Consider the following 21,776-nt stretch of genomic DNA (forward strand, 5'->3'; position numbering starts at 1 on the left):
AAAATCGACATCTCCGGATGTATTTAAACCCACAAATAAACGTTTCCAAAGAAAAAGTCTCATCAAAACAACCAAATAAACTCTTTAAAACCTGAAACAATGGTAAAAGCCTGTTACAATACACAAAAGCATGAAATATGTTCTCCTTCTGAAAACAGAAAGGGCATTCATCGCTAGTATCATGGTTTATGACTGAAACAAGTGCATTCACGGCAATCGCTCCATGAAGGATCCTCCACTGTAAGTCACCCACTTTTTTTGGCAAAGGTGACTTGTATAACGCTCGCCATTCCGGCTTGACATCCTCTCCTAGATGGAGGACAGAACGCCAAGGCGTATCAACTCTTTTATGCAAACACTTCTTATTCAGAGTTTTGACACAGTTTTTGTACAAAAAATTTCCAGACACTGGATTAGGACCCATTAACATCAACAAGTTAGGTTGTAAAAAAACACCTTCACATTCTTCAAAATCAGTCAACAGACACAAATCAGGAAAAGGGTCATTGCAGTCTGGAGTAATTAACCCTTCAGTGTAATCTTCCAGCAGTTTAACTTCTTCTGACGTAAGTGCTGACTTCCATTCTCCAAGTAATTTGGCCGTTATGCGTTTCGATTTCAACCCCAACTGTCTGACGACCGCATCAACATTCTCAAAGTCCAGTCCAGCCAGTTTAAATAATTGTCCAAGCGTCAAAACTCCAGCATCAAGAAGAATATCACAAATTGCAGGGAGTGTCTTTCCATTTGACAAGTCCAAGCGCGATCCATGAACCAGCGGTTCTTTTAGCAACCAATGCAGTGAGGTCATAGAGCTGGGTCTCTGCACCTTAAACAATGACCAAACTTTAAACAGATTCCGATAAAAAATGAGAGAGAGTGAGTGAGTGAGTGAGAGAGAGTGTGAGTGAGTGAGTGAGTGAGTGAGTGAGTGAGTGAGTGAGTGAGAGAGAGTGAGAGAGACAGAGAGAGTGAGAGTGAGTGAGTGAGTGAGTGAGAGAGAGTGTGAGTGAGTGAGTGAGTGAGTGAGTGAGTGAGTGAGTGAGTGAGTGAGTGAGTGAGTGAGAGAGAGTGAGAGAGAGACAGAGAGAGTGTGAGTGAGTGAGTGAGTGAGTGAGAGTGAGAGAGACGGAGAGAGACAGAGAGAGTGTGAGTGAGTGAGTTCCTTCTGCCCTTCTTCCATGTACCTGTGTAAATTATAAAGTGAGTAAAGTTTGAATTGGAACTTTGGACTCTTCATCTTCTTCTGCCTGCACCACACCCTGACACATATAGGCCTATGTATCCTAGATCTAAAGAGGCATTTCAGTTATTGATTTATTTCCCGCATTAGTGGGTCGTATGACTGCCATACAGAAAAAAGTGGGTCACAGTAGGCAAAGGGTTGAGAAACCCTGATCTAAGAGATGTTTCTCTCCATGAGTTAGAGATGAGAGAATGTCTCCATTTCAAGCTTTTTTAGCATCACAGGACGATGTTGTGAAGGAGTACACTTGTTGGAATTGTACTGGTCAGACAAAGTGTAACATCTAGACGAAGTAAGCACTGAAACATACAGATGATAAACTAGATTTAAAAACTACATCGAGACCAGCTTTGAAGTTGGCTTGAGAAAGCATGATTTTTGAAAGCAATACAGTCAATCAGAAAAACAGACAAGATGTATAGATAGATAGATTGATTTTTAGGGTGTTACTATGCGGTTGCTAGAGTACTTGGGTGGTTGCTAGGGTGTTGCTATGTGTTTTCTTGGGTACTCGCAGTGGTCGCTAGGGCATTCTGGGTGGTTGCTATGGTACTCGCAGTGGTTGCAAGGGTGTTGGCTATTTGGTTGCTAGGGCATTCTGGGTGGTTGCTATGCGGTAACTAGGGTACTTGAGGTGGTTGTTAGGGTGTTACTATGCAGATGCTAGGGTACTCTGGGTGGACGTTAGGGTGTTGCTAGGGTATTCTGGGTGGTTGCTAGGGTACTCATTGCTAGCATGTTTCAGATAAATACCATGCAAAAAAGAGCATTAAAGAACCCTTTTAATAGATGAATTTGGATGAGAGTCCTGATCCGATCATAGCTTCATTTCATAATCCAAATAACATTTGAGTGCTCAGGTCCACATGTTAAGAGTGAAACCATTTCAGATATTTTTCTTTTTAACCTGCAGCTGTGAATCTGTGAAGGGTGATGGCGTCTGTTAAAGTTGAAGATCTGCTTGAGAAATCACTGAAGGACCTGGTAGAAGCTGAACGGAAGAAGTTTAAGTGGCACTTAGAGAAAGATCATGAATGTATATCAAAGTCTGAAATGGAGAAAGCAGATATCTTAGACACAGTGGATAAGATGGTAGCATGTTTTGGACCAGAAGAAGCTGTGAAGATCACAGTGGAGACCCTGAGGAAGATGAACCAGAACAATCTGGCTGAGCAGCTGGAGAACAAACACAAGCAAGGTAACATTTAATTCACTGTGACAGTAATTGACTGTTTACTGATTAATGGTTTGACTTTGCTCTTTGCTCTGCTGATGTGTTTGTGTGATTTATGTTTCCCAGTGAGGGATCCTCTCTCTCTCACTCACACAGGTCAGGCTGAAGGCAATATGAAGACGTCTGCCGCTGTTGGAGCTCATTCAGAAGAGATCAGGGGTAAATAATCACTGTCTGTACATGGAAACAAGAGATTATATAACATCAAGCAACAATTACAGGGCCAAGAAGCAGCAGCAACAGCTCTTTTACAAGTACATTTATTAGAACAGATTGTCTAGTCATTTTTTACGAATGGTTAAATGGTTTACAAGATTAAATTAAAACTTCTGAAAGCCACTTCTACATACGCGGGGTCATTGCAATAACCCCAACCTAACCCTAATACAGTCTCATGTCTTGTTTGGTGTGCTAGATGTCAATGGTTTGATCAAAAATCTTGTACTAATTTTGGTCAGCATGGCCTTAAAGGAAAATTCTGTCATTTACTCACCCTCAAGTGGTTTCAAACCTGTATGAACTACTTTCTTTTGCTGAACACAAGGGAAGATATTTTGAAGAATGTCGGTAACCAAACAGTCGATGGACCCCATTAACTTCCATAGTAGAAATAAAATATGTTCATACAGGTTTGAAACAATTTGAGGGTGAGTAAATGATGACAGAATTTTCATTTTTAAGTGAACTATTCCTTTAAGTTGAACTGTGTCCAATAGTGACAATAGCCGCGTTTCCATTACCCTTCAAATTGCGCAAATTGAAATTGCGAATTGAAATTACGCTCAATGGAAACACGTCAATTTCGCAAAAACTCCCATTTATCGCAAAAAAGTTTTTACGCTCGCATGAGGAGGTTTTTCAGGCAATTCGAAAAAGGAATATTTCGCAAAACTGCAATGGAAACAGTTTTTGCGCATTTACAGTCACCTGACTTAGAAGACGCGGTGTGTTTGGGGTCCGTCCGTGGTATACGCAAATAATAATGGGCTAATAATTATCATCATTATTATAACATTTATTAGGCTACATATTTAGAAGATGCTTTTATCCAAAAAAAGGAACAAAGCAATTCGTCAAATGTCATTCATAATGGTTAGACAATAATAATACAGGGCTAAGATTATCACAAAGAAACACAAGATTTTGACGCATATCCAAGTGTTTGTGCAGAGTGTGGAGCGCGCGCTGCAGGCAGGGAGACGCGGGCGCGAACACTTGCGTTTTCCTATCAACAGTGAAAACAACTTAAAATACTCTATAATTTCTGGTCATACAGAAAATAATAATACATTATTCGCAACTATGCTTTTATTTGTGTAAACTCAAAATAACAAGAAAACGTTGTGCTTTTGTAAAATAAAATAAAACAATCATGCGCGCTTTCATGATCTCCGTGAAAAAAGCTAAAGCTTGAAATGTCCACTTTAAAACGAACAAATTCGAATCGAAAGCTAATACCTTCTGATTATGTAATCCGTATGAAAGGTGCATTTCTCTCTAAAGGTGCATTCGCGCGGCGCGCCTCAGCGGAGATGGAAATGTTTTTAGCCGACACTAATTTAGAAAACAAGTTTATTAATAAAATTAAAATGCCTCGTTATTCTTTCAGACACATTTATTATCATTAGCCTATAACTCACCTAAATCACCTTTCTGTAGGCTGTGGTTCCAGAGACATAGGCCTAAATATGGCTCTTCTCATTCAGCACTGCGGGAAAAATATAATTTTCAGGTTCTAATTTGGCCTTAGAAAACCATTAAAATCTAAAAAAAAATTGTATTAAGTTGGGAATATTTTAAATGTTTAGTAAAGGGGCAAAAAGTCATAAACAAACATCTGAAATTTAGTCGATTTTTTTTTTCCGCAGCATTTGTGTACAGTTTAAATTAAAAAAAAAAAATTGGTGTTCAACTTTGCATTTAAAAAAAAACAACCACCGTTCATTTTTCGTTTTGCAATACGGGTTAAATAAGGAAAAACGAATGGACACAAATGTACACTGACCGTTTGGACAGAGTTCTTTATTAAATTCATAAAAGAAACAATAGGCTACAGGAATACTGGATTCTAAACCTCAAAGAAATGCCACAATCAGACCTCGGAGCAGAAATGAGGGAGAAACACCCAGAAACTCCTTATGCCGTTCGCAGTATACGGGTCTTTCCCTGCCATTAATGCTTGGATAACACACCACGTCTCCTTCCATTAATAATAATGTCTAGTGTGGTGGTGCGGTGGCTGTGATATAGGGATATAGGCTATAAACCTACCCGTTGATGTTTAAATTACTTATCGCGAGAGGGGAAAAAGTCGCATAACATCAGTTAATGGAAACGCCGTCATTTCGCAATAGTTTTTTATCGACATTTAGAAAAAATCGCAAAAGTTTTGCGCAAATCTGTAATGGAAACGCGCCTAATCTTATAAATCCAATTCCAATTTTATTCAAGTATTAATCAAGGCATTTCCATCATTTATGTTGTCAACTTCAGCATAATCAGTGTAAGATGAGCATGTAAACACTATTGCAGTAAGAGTGTGATTCATTTGAATATAGTAGACACCGGAATTTATGAAAAACACAATCATTTAGTTTTTGCTGTCTTTTCCCATATTTCTCATAGGCTCAACAGCAGACGATAGAGAAGCTACTCTTCATGATTACACAGAGACCAGCCTCACACTGAAGGACAAATTAAAACAGGACTACGAGAAGATATTGGTTGGTGATTCACAGACGGGTCATCGGAAATACCTGAAAGATATTTACACTGATTTATATGTGGTGGAGAATGAGACTGGAGGAAGAGTGAACGACCATGAGGTGAGACAGATCGAATCAAATCACAACCGATTGACTGCCAAAGAGAAGCCAATCAAGTGTAATGACATGTTTAAAGTCCAGTGTGACACGGATCAACGAAACAGAAAAGTGCTGACAACGGGGATTGCAGGAGTGGGAAAAACTGTCTCTGTCAATAAATTCATCTTTGACTGGGCTAAAGGAACAGAAAATCAGGATATAGTCTTCATATTTCCACTTCCATTCCGTAAATTGAATTTGATTAAAGAAGAGTATAGTCTCATGGGACTGATCAACAAATACTTCTTTAGTAGTCCTGAAGAATTGCTCTCTCTTCCTGAAGGTGATGGTAAAGTTATGTTCATCTTTGATGGGCTGGATGAATGTCGCTTTACTTTGAACTTTAAAGATGACGACATATTTACAAATGTAAATGAAAAAACAACAGTCAGTAAGGTAATAATAAACCTTATCAAGAGACACCTGGTTCCCTCTGCTCTCATCTGGATCACATCCAGACCAGCAGCAGCCAGTCTGATTCCCCGTGACTACATTGATCAAGTGACAGAGGTGCAAGGATTTAACGATGAGCAGAAAGAGCAATACTTCAAAAATAACAGCAGTCCTGAGGTCGCTGGAAACCTCATCAGTCACATCAAGAAATCCAGGAGTCTGCACATCATGTGCCATATTCCTGTCTTCTGCTGGATCTCTCTTATTGTTCTTCAGCCTCTACTGGCTCGAGAGAGCAATGACAAAACTCCCACAACTCTCACAGAGATGTACACAAGCTTCTTAATTTCTCAGAAGAAACAGATGGAAGAAAAATACTGTGATGACCCTGAACTTAAAGCCAATGCAGTGTCTTTTGATCAGATTATTCTGAAGCTTGGGAAACTGGCCTTTCAACAGCTGGAGAAAGGAAACCTGATTTTCTACAAAGAAGATCTTGAGGAATGTGGACTAGATATCAGAAAAGGGTCGTTGTACTCTGGGTTATGCACTCGAATGTTTCAGGAGGAAAAGGTAGCAGCAGGAAACGTTTACAGCTTCGTACATCTCAGCGTACAGGAATTCCTTGCTGCTCTTTATGTGTTTATGATGGGCAAAGATGAGAAAGCTGACCTATTTCTTCAATCCTGGAGAAAACTGACATGGAAACTGTCCAAAAAGCCACTGTTTCAGCTTCATAATGCTGCAGTCAAGAAAGCTTTACAGAGTGAGAACGGACACCTAGACCTTTTCCTTCGGTTCCTCCTGGGTCTGGAGTCCAATCAGAGTGTCCTGAAGCGACTACTGCCAGAACTGGAGCTCAGAAAAGGGGACATGAAAAACACTGTTAACTATATTAAAAAGAAAATAGAAAATGAGAAATCAGTAGAGAAGACCATCAATCTCTTCCACTGTCTGAGTGAACTGAAAGATGACTTTGTGGAGGAAATCCAGAAGAATCTGAGATCAGGAAAACTTTCAGCACAGAATCTCTCCTCTGCTCAATGGTCTGGTCTGGTGTTTGTGCTCCTGATGTCAGAAGAGACTCAAGAGAAGTTTGAAATGCAGAAATACAGAAGATCTGATCAAGCACTGGTGACACTTCTGCCAGTGATCAAAAACACCAGAAGAGCACTGTAAGAGTCTCCTTTATATTAATTTATAAACACTGTTAGTCTTTTGCAATTGCCTTCAATTCAAGCAGAGAAAAATGAATAAATGTAATGTGGGTGAAAATAAATGCTGGTTTGATGTTTTATGAAGAGATAATTGTTTTAGCTTTGCTTAATTCACTACAGTTCAAGGTTTTTTTCAAGCTCCAGATTATAAACGCTAATAAGCATTACTACTGCTCTTTGTTTTGTTCTCTACACAGGCTACACAGCTGTAATCTCACAGCTCAGTCCTGTGAGAGTTTATCATCAGCTCTACAATCCCCAAACTCCTTTCTGAGAGAGCTGGATCTGAGTAACAATGACCTGCAGGATTCTGGAGTGAAGCTTCTTTCTGATGGACTGAAGAGTCCAAACTCTCAGCTGGAGATACTGAGGTGAATGGTTTAAAATAATGAACTATGCTATAATCAGACGCTGACTTAACCAATAAGCAAGGCAAGCAGCCAAAAGCACCTCAAGAGACAAAACATTTGCAGGAATGTGATATTTTTCCATATTTATACAGACGTATGACCCACATGGACTGCATAAGTCTAAGAAAAATATTGTTTGGGGTGAAGGGAAAGGAATGGACTGTATGAAGATTGAATTTTCAAATAGCTTTAAACAGTTACTAAAACTGTCATCTTCTAAGGATCCATTCAGTCTACTCTCTCTATTGTTTTGTGGTGCAAACAAGCCCCATTCAGTCTCAGTCTTCCCTGCACACATTAGCCGCGTTTCCACTGCCGGGCCAGGGCCGAGCCGTGCTAGTGCGTGCCAGGGCCAGTCATGTTTCCACTGTCACTTCCGGGGCTTGATCGGGGTTTACTCGGGGCCAACGTCCAGGATTTCTTGCTCGTCGAATACCTTGGGCCAAAGCGGGCCAGCTCGGGCTAGAGGCGTGCTCAAGGTAAAAGGCGGAGTTTAATCGGTGTTAGGGAAAGTTATGGTCTGCGGCAAGATGCACATTTCACTTTTTTATATCGCGCAAAATAATCGCTGCTCGAAATGGAGAATCGCCTGTACTGGTCTGTCGAAGATACCAAAGCTCTTCTGAGCATTTGGGCAGAAGAAAGAAAGGGTACAACGTCAATTTGACGGCGTGTGCAGAAACGAGGACGTTATAAAATACATCGTTGCTGAACTTGCTAAGCTAAGCATTCAGCGAGCAACGCTTCAAGTTCGGGAAAAAATAAAAAAGGTGCGGGCGCAGTACAAGGCGATTAAAACACACAATGGACAAAGCGGATCCCAGAGAAGGAACTTTCCATGGTTTGACTTGATGGACGGTGTGCTGGGTCGACGGTGTGCTGGGTCACCATCGGTGTGCTGGGTCACCGTCCCTCTGTTAGTGGCGAGACAAGTCGGGACACTATGGCAGCCACGGCCGGTGAGTTAATATACATGCTATCTTCCTAACTTAAAAATAAATAAATTCATAATACCCGCTGAAATGGGTTGGGTTGTATGACGTTTGATCCAGGAAGGCGTGTTAGTGGCGGGGTTTAGGGCAGCGCTGCGGGGCTACTGGCCCGGCAGTGGAAACACAAGCCCGGTGCTTAAAGGGTCATGAAACCCCCCTCTTTCAGCTCAAGTCTAGCTCACAATCTTTTTGAAAAATGCTACTTAAATGGGCGTGGATGGCTGTGAGAAGAAGGGAGGGAGTGGGTGTGGTATGGCCATTACTGTCATCGCCAGTGTCCCATGCATATCGACTGTCACTAAAAAGCAGTGGTAAAACGTGAGGAAATGCTAGATTTTTTTTTATAGCTGGCAAGGTTAAAGTCTTATGAAATACACTGACATTTTATTATTGTCCTTTCAAAAGTAACTGAATGCCCTGGTACATATATTAGCCTACAGTAATCGTAATTCTATTTAAAACATTAATATAGGCTACATGTATAATTATACATGTCATTATAAAATATATAGTTGTTTATATAGACACAATAAATGCATATATTTGAAAATTATAAATTTTCCGCTTAAAAAAACGTTCTGTGCATAGCCTAGATCTACGCGTCCCCTGAACCCCCATAATAAAGATTGCTCTGTGGAGGTGGATGACTTCTCATTTCTCATCAGACACACACACACACACATACCTCTGAAGGGATTGAAAAGTCCTCGAGACTTGGTACCGCATCACTTGCAAGACGCAACCTGCATTGGTTGTCAACAAGGCGAGGTCCACCATTCTCCAATTCTCGAAGCACTCTCTCAAGAAAAATGTTTGCGGCACACACTATAGTTTAGATGTGTCCGTGGTTGTCTAGCCCTGCCCTGGCAGCATCGCGGGGAAACATATTCAACCCACTTGGACTTTTGCACCACGAAAACAAAGATATCGACATGTCTGTCCATAGACATCACATCTATGTGTCTGTCATTGGAAAGATCCACGTGGTGTCATGAATAATTAAGAGACAGTGTCTTCTCATAGGATATGAAATCTCAGTCTCAGTCTCAGCCTGTGACGTGGACACGATGAAGATTTTAAACCCGGAAGACGAAAAAACTCAAATTTAACCCTATTAAATCTAACAGATGCTAACATTGTCTTCAATGGTGTTCAACACACATACCTCTGTTAAAATCTCAGAAAATTTGGTTTGGGGTTTCATGACAACCTCTTAAGGCCCGAGGCCACTGGCCCGGCTCGGCTCGCTGTTAGCCCTGGCCCGGCCCTGGCCCGACAGTGGAAACGCGGCTATTCACTTCTCCGGCCTGTAGGGTTGCAAACTTCAGAAAAGAAAAATGCGGGACAATCGTGGTTCTTTACAGGAAAATAAGGGACACTCAAAATATTTGTACTGTATCACACAGTATATGTATATGTAATTTCAGGTTTGTATGTTTAAAAGGTTCTCAGACATGCAAACATTTGTTTTGCTTAACCTATTTATGTAGAATTTAATTCTAAAACGAATTTTAAGGTCACAAAAAAGTCACATTACACAAACCATATAGTTCAAAATAATAGCACTTATCTGAAATAGAAAGGTTTTGTAACATTATACACTACATTTCAAAGAAATTAAAGAAAGTAATAGCCTACATTTATTCAGCATGGACGCATTAAAGGAATCAAAAGTGACAGTAAAGACATTTAAAATGTTACAAAAGCTTTTTTTATTTCGAATAATCTACTTTGAACCTTCTATTCATCAAAGAATCCTGACTCTTTTTTTAAAACATTAATAATAATCAGAAATGTTTCTTGGGCAGCAAATCACATCAGCATATTTTTCCCTCAGGAAGATTTCATGTTTTCTTGCGTGGCTGGATGTTGGACTCATGAACAATAATCACGTTGTTTGAATTCACCAAAACCGATTTTCCGAAATCAAAACCCGGCCGGACGGTGAAAGGGATTTGCCGTTAGCGCAAGTGCGGATCGAACCGGGAGCGAGACAGAAGAGGATTCTGTTCGCAAATCAAACAATGATTTGTCCCAAAAGAATAAATAATTCTCAATTTGGAGTCTATTATTCGTATGGCCTGATGCGCTTGAGTGTGGGCTGTGATTGGATAATGACCGGTGTCGTGATCATGCTCAAGTGTCGTGTTGCTGTTCTATCAGTCAGTGATTAGATAAGCATAGCAGTCTATTCACTCGGGACAAGGGAGGTCCCGTATGGGACAAATAAATTAGGCCCAAAATACGGGATGTCCCGGCTAATTCGGGACAGTTGGCAACCCTACCGGCCTGGTTATGGCTCTAAATATGTTTTTTATTTTGTCTTCATTATAAACGACTGGCTATTCACGCTGTTTCAATCCCTAATTTATTTTTTCAAAGTTCTCACTTCACATTTGAAACTGTATCAAATGCCCTTCTTGAAAAAAGAAACATTTCATTAAGCATTCCTAGGCAAGGCAAGGCAAGTTTATTTATATAGCACATTTCATACACAATGGTAATTCAAAGTGCTTTACATAGAAAAAAATAAAATAATCAAAACAAATAAGATTAATTAAAACAGTTTAGAATAAAAAATAAAATAAAGTACAGTAAAAACAGTCGGACGGACAGTGGCACAGTGCTCATTCAGTAAATGCATAGCTAAACAGATGTGTTTTGAGTCTGTATTTGAATGTAACTACTGTAGGAGCACATCTGATCTCCTCTGGAAGCTGGTTCCAGCTGCGGCTGGCATAATAGCTAAAAGCAGACTCTCCGTACTTAGAGTGAACCCTTGGTATTTCTAGCTGATGTGATCCTAATGATCTGAGTGATCTGTTAGGTTTATATTCAGTGAGCATATCTGCAATATATTGAGGTCCTAGCCCATTAAATGATTTATATACCAGTAATAATACTTAAAAATCAATCCTAAATGTAACTGGGAGCCAGTGTAAAGACCTGAGGACTGGTGTGATATGTTCATATTTTCTGGTTCTGCTCAGGATCCTGGCAGCAGCGTTCTGTATGAGCTGCAACTGTCTTATGGTCTTTTTAGGAAGGCCAGTGAGGAGTCCATTACAATAATCCATCCTGCTGGTGATAAAAGCATGCACAAGTTTCTCTAAGTCTTGACTGGAAACAAAGCATCTAATTATTGCAATATTTTTCAGATGATAGTATGCTGATTTAGTTATTGCTTTGACATGACTACTGAAACTAAGGTCTGACTCTAGAGACACACCAAGATTCCTGACTTGATTTTTAGCTGTTAGACCCCTAGTGTCAAGGTATGCTTTCACCTTGAGAACTTCATCTTTGTTTCCAAACGCAATGACTTCAGTTTTGTCTTTGTTTAACTGAAGAAAGTTTTGGCACATCCAACCGTTTACTTCATCAATGCATTGGCACAGAGAGTCAATGGGGCTGTAATCGTTAGGCGATAGGGATAAGTAGAGCTGTGTGTCGTCTGCATAGCTGTGATAAGAGATTCCGTTCTTTCTCATTATTTGGCTCATTGGGAGCATATACAGGTTGAATAGGAGTGGCGCAAGAATTGAGCCTTGAAGGACTCCGCATGTCATGGATGTCCACTCAGACTTATGGTCTCCTATACTCACATAATAACCTCTCCCTTCTAAGTATGACCTGAACCATTTTAGGACTATCCCAGAAAGCCCCACCCAGTTTTCCAGCCTGTCAAGAAGTATGTCGTGATCGACAGTGTCAAAAGCAGCACTGAGGTCGAGTAGTACCAGTACTGATAATTTCCCTGTATCAGTATTTAAGCGAATATCGTTTATTATCTTTATGAGCGCTGTCTCTGTGCTGTGATGCGATCGGAAACCAGATTGAAAATTGTCAAAGTATCCATTCAAGCTTAAGAATTTGTTCAGCTGATTGAAGACAACTTTTTCAATGATCTTGCCTATGAAAGGAAGATTTGAGATCGGTCTATAATTGCTTAAGATGGTCTTATCCAGATTGCTCTTTTTCAGGAGGGGCTTGACAACTGCAGTTTTCAGGGAGTTTGGAAAACTCCCAGAGAGAAGTGAGGCATTTACCACTTTTAGGAGATCTGCTGCTAAGCTGTTTAACACACTTTTGAAAAAAGATGTGGGAAGTGCGTCAAGGGCGCAGGTTGATGTTTTAAGGTGCTGTACGGTTTCTTCCAAAAATTTGCCATCAATTTCTTCGAAAACAGACATAGTAACTACTTTCTCAGGTAGTGGTCTGATCTGTTTGACCCCAGCACAACTCAAGGATGAGCTGATCACCTTTCTGATATTATTGATTTTCTCAGAGAAGAAAGAAGCAAACTCACTGCACTTGCCGTCTGAGAGCATTTCACTGGGAATCTGGCTTGGGGGGTTTGTCAGTCTCTCTACAGTAGCAAAAATAGTGCGTGTGTTGTTTAAGTTGCTGTTTATAATATTCGAGAAGAAAGTCTGTCTAGCTTTGCCTAGTTCCATATTAAAAGCATGGATGCTGTCTTTGTAGATGTTATAATGGACTACAAGTTTTGTCTTCCGCCACATGCGCTCTGCTCTTCTGCATTGTCTTTTCATATTTTGCACAGCTGTTGAGTTTCTCCAAGGTGCTTTTTGTCTACCACTCTTCCTGACTTTCACAGGAGCAATATCATCAATTACACTTTTAATTTTTGATTTAAATGATTCAAGGAGAAAATCAACAGAGTCAGCAGATATGCTTGGTTTTAAAGATATAGCCTTCATAAATAGCACACTAATGTTCTCATTTAAGCATCTCTTCTTGACAGACACAGATCTAGCTTCAATGGCAGGAGAGATCAATATATCAAAGAAAATACAGAAATGATCAGACAGTGCTACATCCTTAATAACAATCGATGAGATGTTTAGACCCTTACTGATAAGTAAATCTAGAGTGTGTGTCACCGGGTGACTAGGCCGGAACCAAAGTTCGGCGCGTTGTCCCCCGGGGGAGCGCTTCCGGGGAAGCACCAGGTTTGCCGTCATGGCCGACCTCGGGAGAGCACGGGGAAGCACCAGGTTTGCCGTCATGGCCGACCTCGGGAGAGCACGGCGAGATTGTTCGCAGCTGAACGAGATCGGAATTGATTGCGGTGGCGGGCGAGAGAGTGCGTGTTGGAGAGGATATAAAAGGAGCAGATGAAGCCTGGAGGAGGAGGAAAACAGGGGGAGGAACAGTGTGCACCGAGCAGAGGGTGCCCGCAGTGGGCGAGAGGCTGAGGCCGAGGCCGAGGCCGCGGCCGAAACAGCTGAGAGAGGTTGCGGGAACGAGAGAGAGAGTGAGAGAGGACGAGAGAGAGGAGATTTCGGCTGGATTGCGGGTGTAAGCCCTGATTACACAGTGAGTCTGTTGAATTGCAGTTCTACGTTGAGCACGAGTGAAATCTTGCAGTGTATTGGTGAATATGCGAGTGTGGGAATGGTGTTGCTGTTCACTCGCAGTCCCAGCATGTTTACATCTCTCTCTGTCTGAGCCCAAAGAGAACGCTGAAGAAGAGAATGCGGAAGCTGTGAATTATGTTCATTCCTCTCTCTGTCTGAAACTGTGGAGGTACGTTCATGTGTGTGTGCATCTCTCTCCGCCTGAGCCCCGAAGAGAACGCTGAAGAAGAGAACGCGGAAGCTGTGAATTATGTTAATTCCTCTCTCTGTCTGAAACTGTGGAGGTACGTTCCTGTGTGTGTGCATCTCTCTCTGTCTGAGCCCCGAAGAGAACGCTGAAGAAGAGAACGCGGAAGCTGTGAATTATGTTCATTCCTCTCTCTGTCTGAAACTGTGGAGGTACGTTCCTGTGTGTGTGCATCTCTCTGTCTGAGCCCAAAGAGAACGCTGAAGAAGAGAACGCGGAAGCTGTGAATTATGTTCATTCCTCTCTCTGTCTGAAACTGTGGAGGTACGTTCCTGTGTGTGTGCATCTCTCTCTGTCTGAGCCCCGAAGAGAACGCTGAAGAAGAGAACGCGGAAGCTGTGAATTATGTTCATTCCTCTCTCTGTCTGAAACTGTGGAGGTACGTTCCTGTGTGTGTGCATCTCTCTGTCTGAGCCCAAAGAGAACGCTGAAGAAGAGAACGCGGAAGCTGTGAATTATGTTCATTCCTCTCTCTGTCTGAAACTGTGGAGGTACGTTCCTGTGTGTGTGCATCTCTCTCTGTCTGAGCCCCGAAGAGAACGCTGAAGAAGAGAACGCGGAAGCTGTGAATTATGTTCATTCCTCTCTCTGTCTGAAACTGTGGAGGTACGTTCCTGTGTGTGTGCATCTCTCTGTCTGAGCCCAAAGAGAACGCTGAAGAAGAGAACGCGGAAGCTGTGAATTATGTTCATTCCTCTCTCTGTCTGAAACTGGAGGTACGTCCATGTGTGTGTGCATCTCTCTGTCTGAGCCCAAAGAGAACGCTGAAGAAGAGAATGCGGAAGCTGTGAATTATGTTCATTCCTCTCTCTGTCTGAAACTGGAGGTACGTCCATGTGTGTGTCCATCTCTCTCTGTCTGAGCCCCGAAGAGAATGCTGAAGAAGAGAACGCGGAAGCTGTGAATTGTTCATCTCTCTCTCTGTCTGAGCCCAAAGAAGAGACTATTAATATTGTTTTTATTATTTAATAAAGAACTTATATTTATTTCAAATGCTGTGTCTGCCTCATGTGTCCCACGGCACGCTCCTCGGGCGGTGGTTCGGTTCGAGTGGGTGGGCGGCCCGCTGGCGCTCGCACCCCGACCTGTGACATGTGTCCACGATTATGTGTGGGTCCATGTACATACTGAGTCAGATCAAAAGTTTTGAAAACAGTTTTGATTTCTTTTGCAATATTGTTTTCTGCATTATCTATGTGAATGTTAAAATCTCCAGCAATGGCAAAACAGTCAAACTCAGAGGAAATTGTTGATAACAGTTCTGTAAAGTCCTCAGCAAAGGCTGGAGAGTATTTTGGAGGCCTGTAAATAATGATAAGTAAAATACGTGGAGCACCTTTTAACACAATACCCAGATATTCGAAAGACGGGTAATTCCCAAATGATATTTGCTTACATTGATAGACATCTTTAAAAAGAGCAGCTAAGCCCCCGCCTCTCTTACCCGCTCTGCAAACACTCATAAAAGTAAAGTTAGGAGGGGATGATTCATTGAGGACTGTTGCACTGCAGCTGTCTTCTAGCCAAGTTTCATTTAGAAACATAAAGTCCAGGTTGTATGTGGTTATTAAGTCGTTGACTAGAAGTGATTTATTTTTAAGTGAGCGGATGTTTAAAAGTGCTAACTTAACAGTCTTACTTTTTGTCCCCACAGCGATCTTAGTTTGGCGTGTAATAGGGACCAGATTAGATGGGTTTGCTGTACGGCTTTTGAAGGCCTTAGATTTTCTATCATGTAATTCAACAGCAATAGAGAAAGATTCAGGCACACTGGGTTCCCGCTTGTTTTGTAATCATTTAAGAAAGTTACTGTTATCATAGCGGGGACCCGACACATATCACTGAGAGCTGGTATCAGTTGTTTTTGGTTCACCTCGAGCCACTGGAGGAGGGTGTGAGCCCTGGCGCTGTGGCAGAGGCCGAAGAGCTCTCACAGGAGGAGGAGGAGGGCGAGCTGGGCCCGCAGGCTTTGGTGGTTATGGGGCCTGCCGTTTTTTGGTTGACATCTGGGGGCTTGCAGCAAAAGAGTGGGATAGTTTGGTTCCAGCATACACCAGTTGTTCCATTTTCTCTGAGAAGCACAGAAGTGGAGTTGCTGGAGAGAGGGATAACGTGTCTGGTGAGAGGGGCTGTTGCTCTGGTGTTATCGGAGGCTGTAATATGCTGTCCTGGATTTCCTGGCTGTTTTCCAGAAAGTCGTCCTTGGGTGCTGAATCTTCTAGCAGTTTTAGTATGTCACAGTCTGTCTGTGGTGAGCTCTGTGGGCAGGGCTCAGCTGAGATTGTGTCCGTGAGCAGAGGTTGTTGTGGCGGAGTGGTGTTATCATTGTCCTTGTGTGATATGTCAACCGCATGTCCATTCAGGTGCTGAAGTGAAGTCATGTGGTCATTCATACTGTGTCCAGGTGTGTGTGTGCCATTCAGGTTGAGTGGATTGGCACACACTGCAGAAAGATGATGGAGGGAGAAGTAGATATTGTCCTTTAGCATTCTTGAACCAAGTTTGTTTGGGTGGAGCCCATCCTGTTGAAACAGTTGCCTCTGACTCCAGAAAAGATTGAAGTTGTCAATGAAGTTTACCCCTTTTATATTGCAGTTTTTTTGCAGCCATGTGTTAAGCCCAAGCAACCGTGAAAACCTGTTTGTTCCTCTTGCTGGGAGTGGTCCACTGATGAATGTCTGAACTTTCAGTCTTTTAAGTGTTTCAAAAAGTTCATTGAAATCCTTCTTATGGAGTTCTGACTGCTCTTTATGAATATCATTCTTCCCCACATGAATGATGAGTTGATTTGCAGTCTTATGTTTCGTCAGAATGTTCTCAAGTTCCCTGTTCACATCAGAAGTCGTTGCTTGTGGAAGGCAGCACGTAGTTGTATCCCTGCTACTAATGTTTCTGATTATCGAGTCCCCCACTATCAGAGTCCTGGGCCCGGCTGCGCTCTGAGCTGAGTGCCGCTGTCTGCTCGACCTTGAGTGCCAGTTAGCAGTGTTAGCTACTGGCTTATTCAGTCTGTGTTCGATCACATTCATCACATTCAGGGATTCCTCATTCATTAATACTTCAAATCTGTTCTCAAGATGTATAGGCGGTGGTAGGAGACCAGTGTTTGCAATCCTTGTCAGAGCCATATCTGGGGTAGAGGATGCTACTGCGGCAATATGTGATGCTCGTGACAATCTGATGTCTCGAGTGCCTTTGGGTCTCGCTCCCTGTTTGTGCCATCGATTTGTAAGTCGATCGGCTTGTTTCTCTACACTCAGTATGGCCTGTCGAGGAGGACTAGATTCATGGGACTCACCGGCTTTATGCTGAGGGCGTCCATGATGAAGCTCTGTTGTGTGTTCCGTCTGGTTTGGTGGTCCTACAAGTAACTTTGTTTCAAGAACTGTAATCCTTTGTAAAAGTCTCTGGCAGTTAGTGCAGCAAGTATATTCCAGAAGAGGCATTTTCTCTTATCCTTATGAATGTAGGCAGTTGTGTTTTCTCTTCCCCGGAATGTAAGCTTTCAGTGGGAGGCTGGTCGGAAAAAAGAATTCTGCTTTTTTCTAGTAATCAAGCGTTTGAGCACTGTGCTGATTTGCTGAAGTTAAAATTAGGTGATAAAAGGAAATAAAATATAAAAATATAAACACGATAGAGCAATAAAAAATATAAAAGCGATAGAGCAAAGCACGGAGCAGTAAGCAAGAGCGTCCGAACAGTAGCTGAGCAGGAAGTGAATCTCTTTTTATTTGGAAGAGCAAATACCCATCACATACATTAATTACAACTTTGGTCGTTCAACTACATATGTAAGGGTGGATTCAGAAAGTTTAAATGAGATTGTCCATATTGCCCTCCTGAAATTTTCTTTTACATACTACTACTTATTCAGTTGGGAACAATAACAAAGCATAACAGAACCGGGTAGGGCACCACTTCAGGTAATGAAAACATCACATAAAAAGAGGGTAGGTCTACACAAAGCACAAGTACAGTCAAATGAAATCAGATCTAATTGGTTTTACGTACTCAGTTCATTTGGTCCAAATCATGTAAAACTTTTCTTTTTCAACTTTAAAGGCACACTGTGGAACTTTTCAACCTTTATAATATATTACCAAAACCCATTGAGATGGTACATCGACTTACAATAGGTTGAATGACACGTCTGCCGAAGCCTGAAGGTGTCTGTATCGCTTTTACTAGCACTATGTAACTTCGGGTTTCGGGTAGGAACCCGAGCACAAAAAGAACTACAAAATTCGACCGCTTTACGGCATACGTCACTTCCCCCACCACCCCAACTTCCTCAGATTCTAACGTGAGAGCTCAACTCGGCGTCTGTATGTTGTCGTCATGGCTGAATCAACAGCTACTCGGAAGAAAGCGAAGAAAGCAAAGATTTTGTCAGAGGAGACCAAAAAAAGAAAAAGGGAGAGTTTAAAATAAACATCGGCATAAAAGTGTATATATAATGTAATATTTACTGCGAACTTACTAAGAAACTTCACTGCCGTACCATGAGAGCAGCAGGCGTAATGATATGACGCAGCGCCTGAAAATAGTTCCGTTGTGTTGACGGAAGGTGGCCTATTTTCAGGCGCTGCATCATATCATTACGCCTACTGCACTCATGGTACGGCAGTGAAGTTTCTTGATTATTACGCAGGAATGAGAGTATAGTTCCTAGCCATATCAGCCTAGAAAATCGCAACTTTACATTTTCCGTCGGTCTTAGTGCACGATGTAACTACAGAAGAGTCAAGTTTTAAATAGGAAAAATATCGAAACTCTTTGGTCATTTTCTTTTTAGAAATGCTAATGGTCTTGTCCACTCCAATGATGTATGCTAAGCTATGCTAAAAGTGGTACCGCCAGAACCGGAGATCGGCTGAATGGATGCAAAAACGGTAAAACTCAACAGTTTAACTCTGGGGGAGTTGTAAAATGAGCCTATTTCCAAAAAAAAGTGGAGTATCCCTTTAAGGGAAAAGGATATCTTTTCCATACTATAAATCTCCTAGACAATTTCAATCCATTCATCAATGGTGGGTGGGTCTACTTTTAACCCTTTCCTCGTAACAGATTTCTTACTGGCTGCCAATAATATCGCCAGCAGTTTTTTATCATTGATGTTCCATGTTTCATACCCTAGATTGCCCAAATATACAGTTTCACATTTAAGGCGAGACACTACAGGTGAATAGGGTAATTTTTTTAACTAGCAGATATCACCATGACACATTCCCATTTTGATTACCTACATTAAGATGAGAAAATAAATGTATTACAAGTTTTCTGTAATTTAATGTTTAAATATGCAAATGAGGCAATATCTAATTAAATATGTGCTGATTTGCATATATATATATAAAAATAAACGAAATCTGTGTATTGGATTAAGCCAGGTTCAAAATTATTTTTTCATTGTGTTCACATATTAGATGGGGAAAAAAATTAGAGTGGGATTTATGGATATCTACTTTTGTTATCCTGTAAATCAGAATATACTGCCAATAGCCTTAAAATGATTTTCGCCATGTTCTTTGTAATAAAATGTTATATAAATCAGGCTAGGAATAATATATTTACAAATCCCTCTGTAAATGTCTTCATAATATAACTAGGTACAAGACTGGAAAGTTTGGTGTATACAGGTGCTACTGAAGTGGAGATTTCAGACTTAGAGTATGAGAGAAAAGTCATTTTGAGAAAACAGGCTTTAAAGATTTAGCATCAGCCAATGAGATCGCGCATTTAGAGTTAAATCCCCCCTTTTATATTCACGACTGGTTGCTGATAAAAAGGAAATGACCATATTTGGATCCGACAGCATTGTGCAGGAGAGAGAGAGAGCTTTCTAACGGTGTATGTGATGACAGGGTGCAGATCGCGGAGCAGCCTGTTGATCCTTAACGACAACTTTTGAAGAATTTATGAGAAATCTACAGACGCAAACAGACAAAGTGTTGTAAAATAAAGACCTAAATGTGTATTTCTGACTTTTTTTTACCACAAGTCTGAAAGAAGACATGCTATTGAAGACAAATATCCCAAAATCTCAAAATTGACTAATGAAAAAAAAAACTATGTTTTTGCCTGCCGTGTCTCGCCTTAAATGGAATGTTTACATTAAATACATTGTTTATATGTTTGTGGATCTCTTCCCAGTAAGGTCTTATTTTCTGGAAGTCCCAAAAAATATGGAAGTGGTTGGCTCCATTAGATCCACAAAGTCTCCAACAGGCATCTCCGGTGCCCTGGTATCGTTTCTGAATGGGTGTGATAAAAAATCTTGCAATGGTTTTCCAGCAAAATTCCCGCCATGTGTTTGACCCGGTTGATAACCATTGTAACTGGCATATTTTCCCCCAGCTCTCCCGTGTGATCATCACTTTTACTTCCCTTTCCCATTTCTTCTTTATGTATTCTGTATTTTCTTGTTTAGATAATTGTATAGCATTGTATAGTTTGGAGATAATTTTCATTGCTTGGTCTGGGTTTGGTTATTGATAAAAAATACTTCTAGGAATCCTGTTCCACTTGTTCCTAACAGCCCTTTAAGATTTTCATTAAAGTGATGCCTTACTTGCATGTACCTAAAAAAATCATCTTTTCCCAGTCCATAATCTTTCTGTAGGGGTTCAAAACACCGGAGATGCCTGTTGGAGACTTTGTGGATCTAATGGAGCCAACCAGTTCCATATTTTTTGGGACTGCCAGAAAATAAGACCTTACTGGGAAGAGGATACTGGATTACTGGATCCACAAACATATAAACAATGTATTTAATGTAAACATTCCATTAAATGTGAAACTGTATATTTGGGCAATCTAGGGTATGAAACATGGAACATCAATGATAAAAAACGTCTCAGGTTACGACTGTAACCTATGTTCCCTGAGAACAGGGAACGAGACAATACGTCATCGACGTTATGGGGAACGCCTCAGGCGTGACAGGTGTCTGAAATCAAATATCAACTCACAGCAATCATGTTGACCGGCGACAGCCCGTGCATCATCAGCTCGAATGATGAGCGCGTCAATCTGGATGTATAAAAAGGGCGCCTTGAAACCGTGACAACATCCTATCGTCTAAACGGACTGTTGCAGGCAGGCCCCGAGGTATGGCAGGGAGACGTATTGTCTCGTTCCCTGTTCTCAGGGAACATAGGTTACAGTCATAACCTGAGACGTTCCCTTTCGAAGGGAACTCAACAATACGTCATCGACGTTATGGGGAACGAAATACCCACGCCGCCATACTGAGGGGAGTGCATGCCCAATGGCAGTGACAACTGTCAGAACCAGTAATACAAAGGACACTAAAACCACTCACCCTAGGTCACGTTGGGCTGTCAGTGACAGCACTCCCTACCGGTCATAGCCCAAGCTAATGAACCGAGAAACTGCCAGAACATAGTTCATGGGAGGTATATCTGGGCCAGCTCAAAGGCTTAGGACCACAACTTCCTAATAGAAGGGGTCCCTTCTAGGGAGTGTGGCTAGGGGACTCAAGGGATTCCCAGCCAGTCACTATTCAGGAGAGCATGCCTCCTGACATGCCACCAGGCTGGCCTGGTGATCTATACTAAGACGCACAGTCTGGCCATTGCCTGTCTGTCCGAGACAGAGCCTCTGGAAACTGCCTTGGAAAAGGCATCCAAAACTGAAGGCCTGCAAAGCTGGCAGAAATCATTCAGTTCCGGATCACAGAGACGGGATTACCCGGAGAGTGTAACTCAACCTCAAGAAAAGACGGAAGTCGTCCACTCAATCCATGGGTCTACCCAGTGCTCCTCCTGAA

General features: G+C 41.6%; 1 protein-coding gene across 1 annotated transcript in view; it reads left to right on the top strand.

Moving 5' to 3' along the window:
- Window positions 1-21,776, top strand: part of LOC130070631 (NACHT, LRR and PYD domains-containing protein 12-like) — a 79,095-nt gene that overhangs the window by 12,493 nt on the left and 44,826 nt on the right. The window contains exons 2-5 of the mRNA XM_056235101.1: window positions 2,160-2,444; window positions 2,577-2,639; window positions 5,106-6,912; window positions 7,152-7,325. Coding sequence (XP_056091076.1) covers window positions 2,180-2,444; window positions 2,577-2,639; window positions 5,106-6,912; window positions 7,152-7,325 — 2,309 coding nt within the window. The 5' untranslated portion in view covers window positions 2,160-2,179. The remainder of the gene's footprint in view (window positions 1-2,159; window positions 2,445-2,576; window positions 2,640-5,105; window positions 6,913-7,151; window positions 7,326-21,776) is intronic.

Source organism: Rhinichthys klamathensis, unplaced genomic scaffold (assembly GCF_029890125.1).
Source record: "Rhinichthys klamathensis goyatoka isolate OS25496 unplaced genomic scaffold, OSU_Roscu_1.1 h1tg000018l_1, whole genome shotgun sequence".
NCBI lineage: Eukaryota > Metazoa > Chordata > Actinopteri > Cypriniformes > Leuciscidae > Rhinichthys > Rhinichthys klamathensis.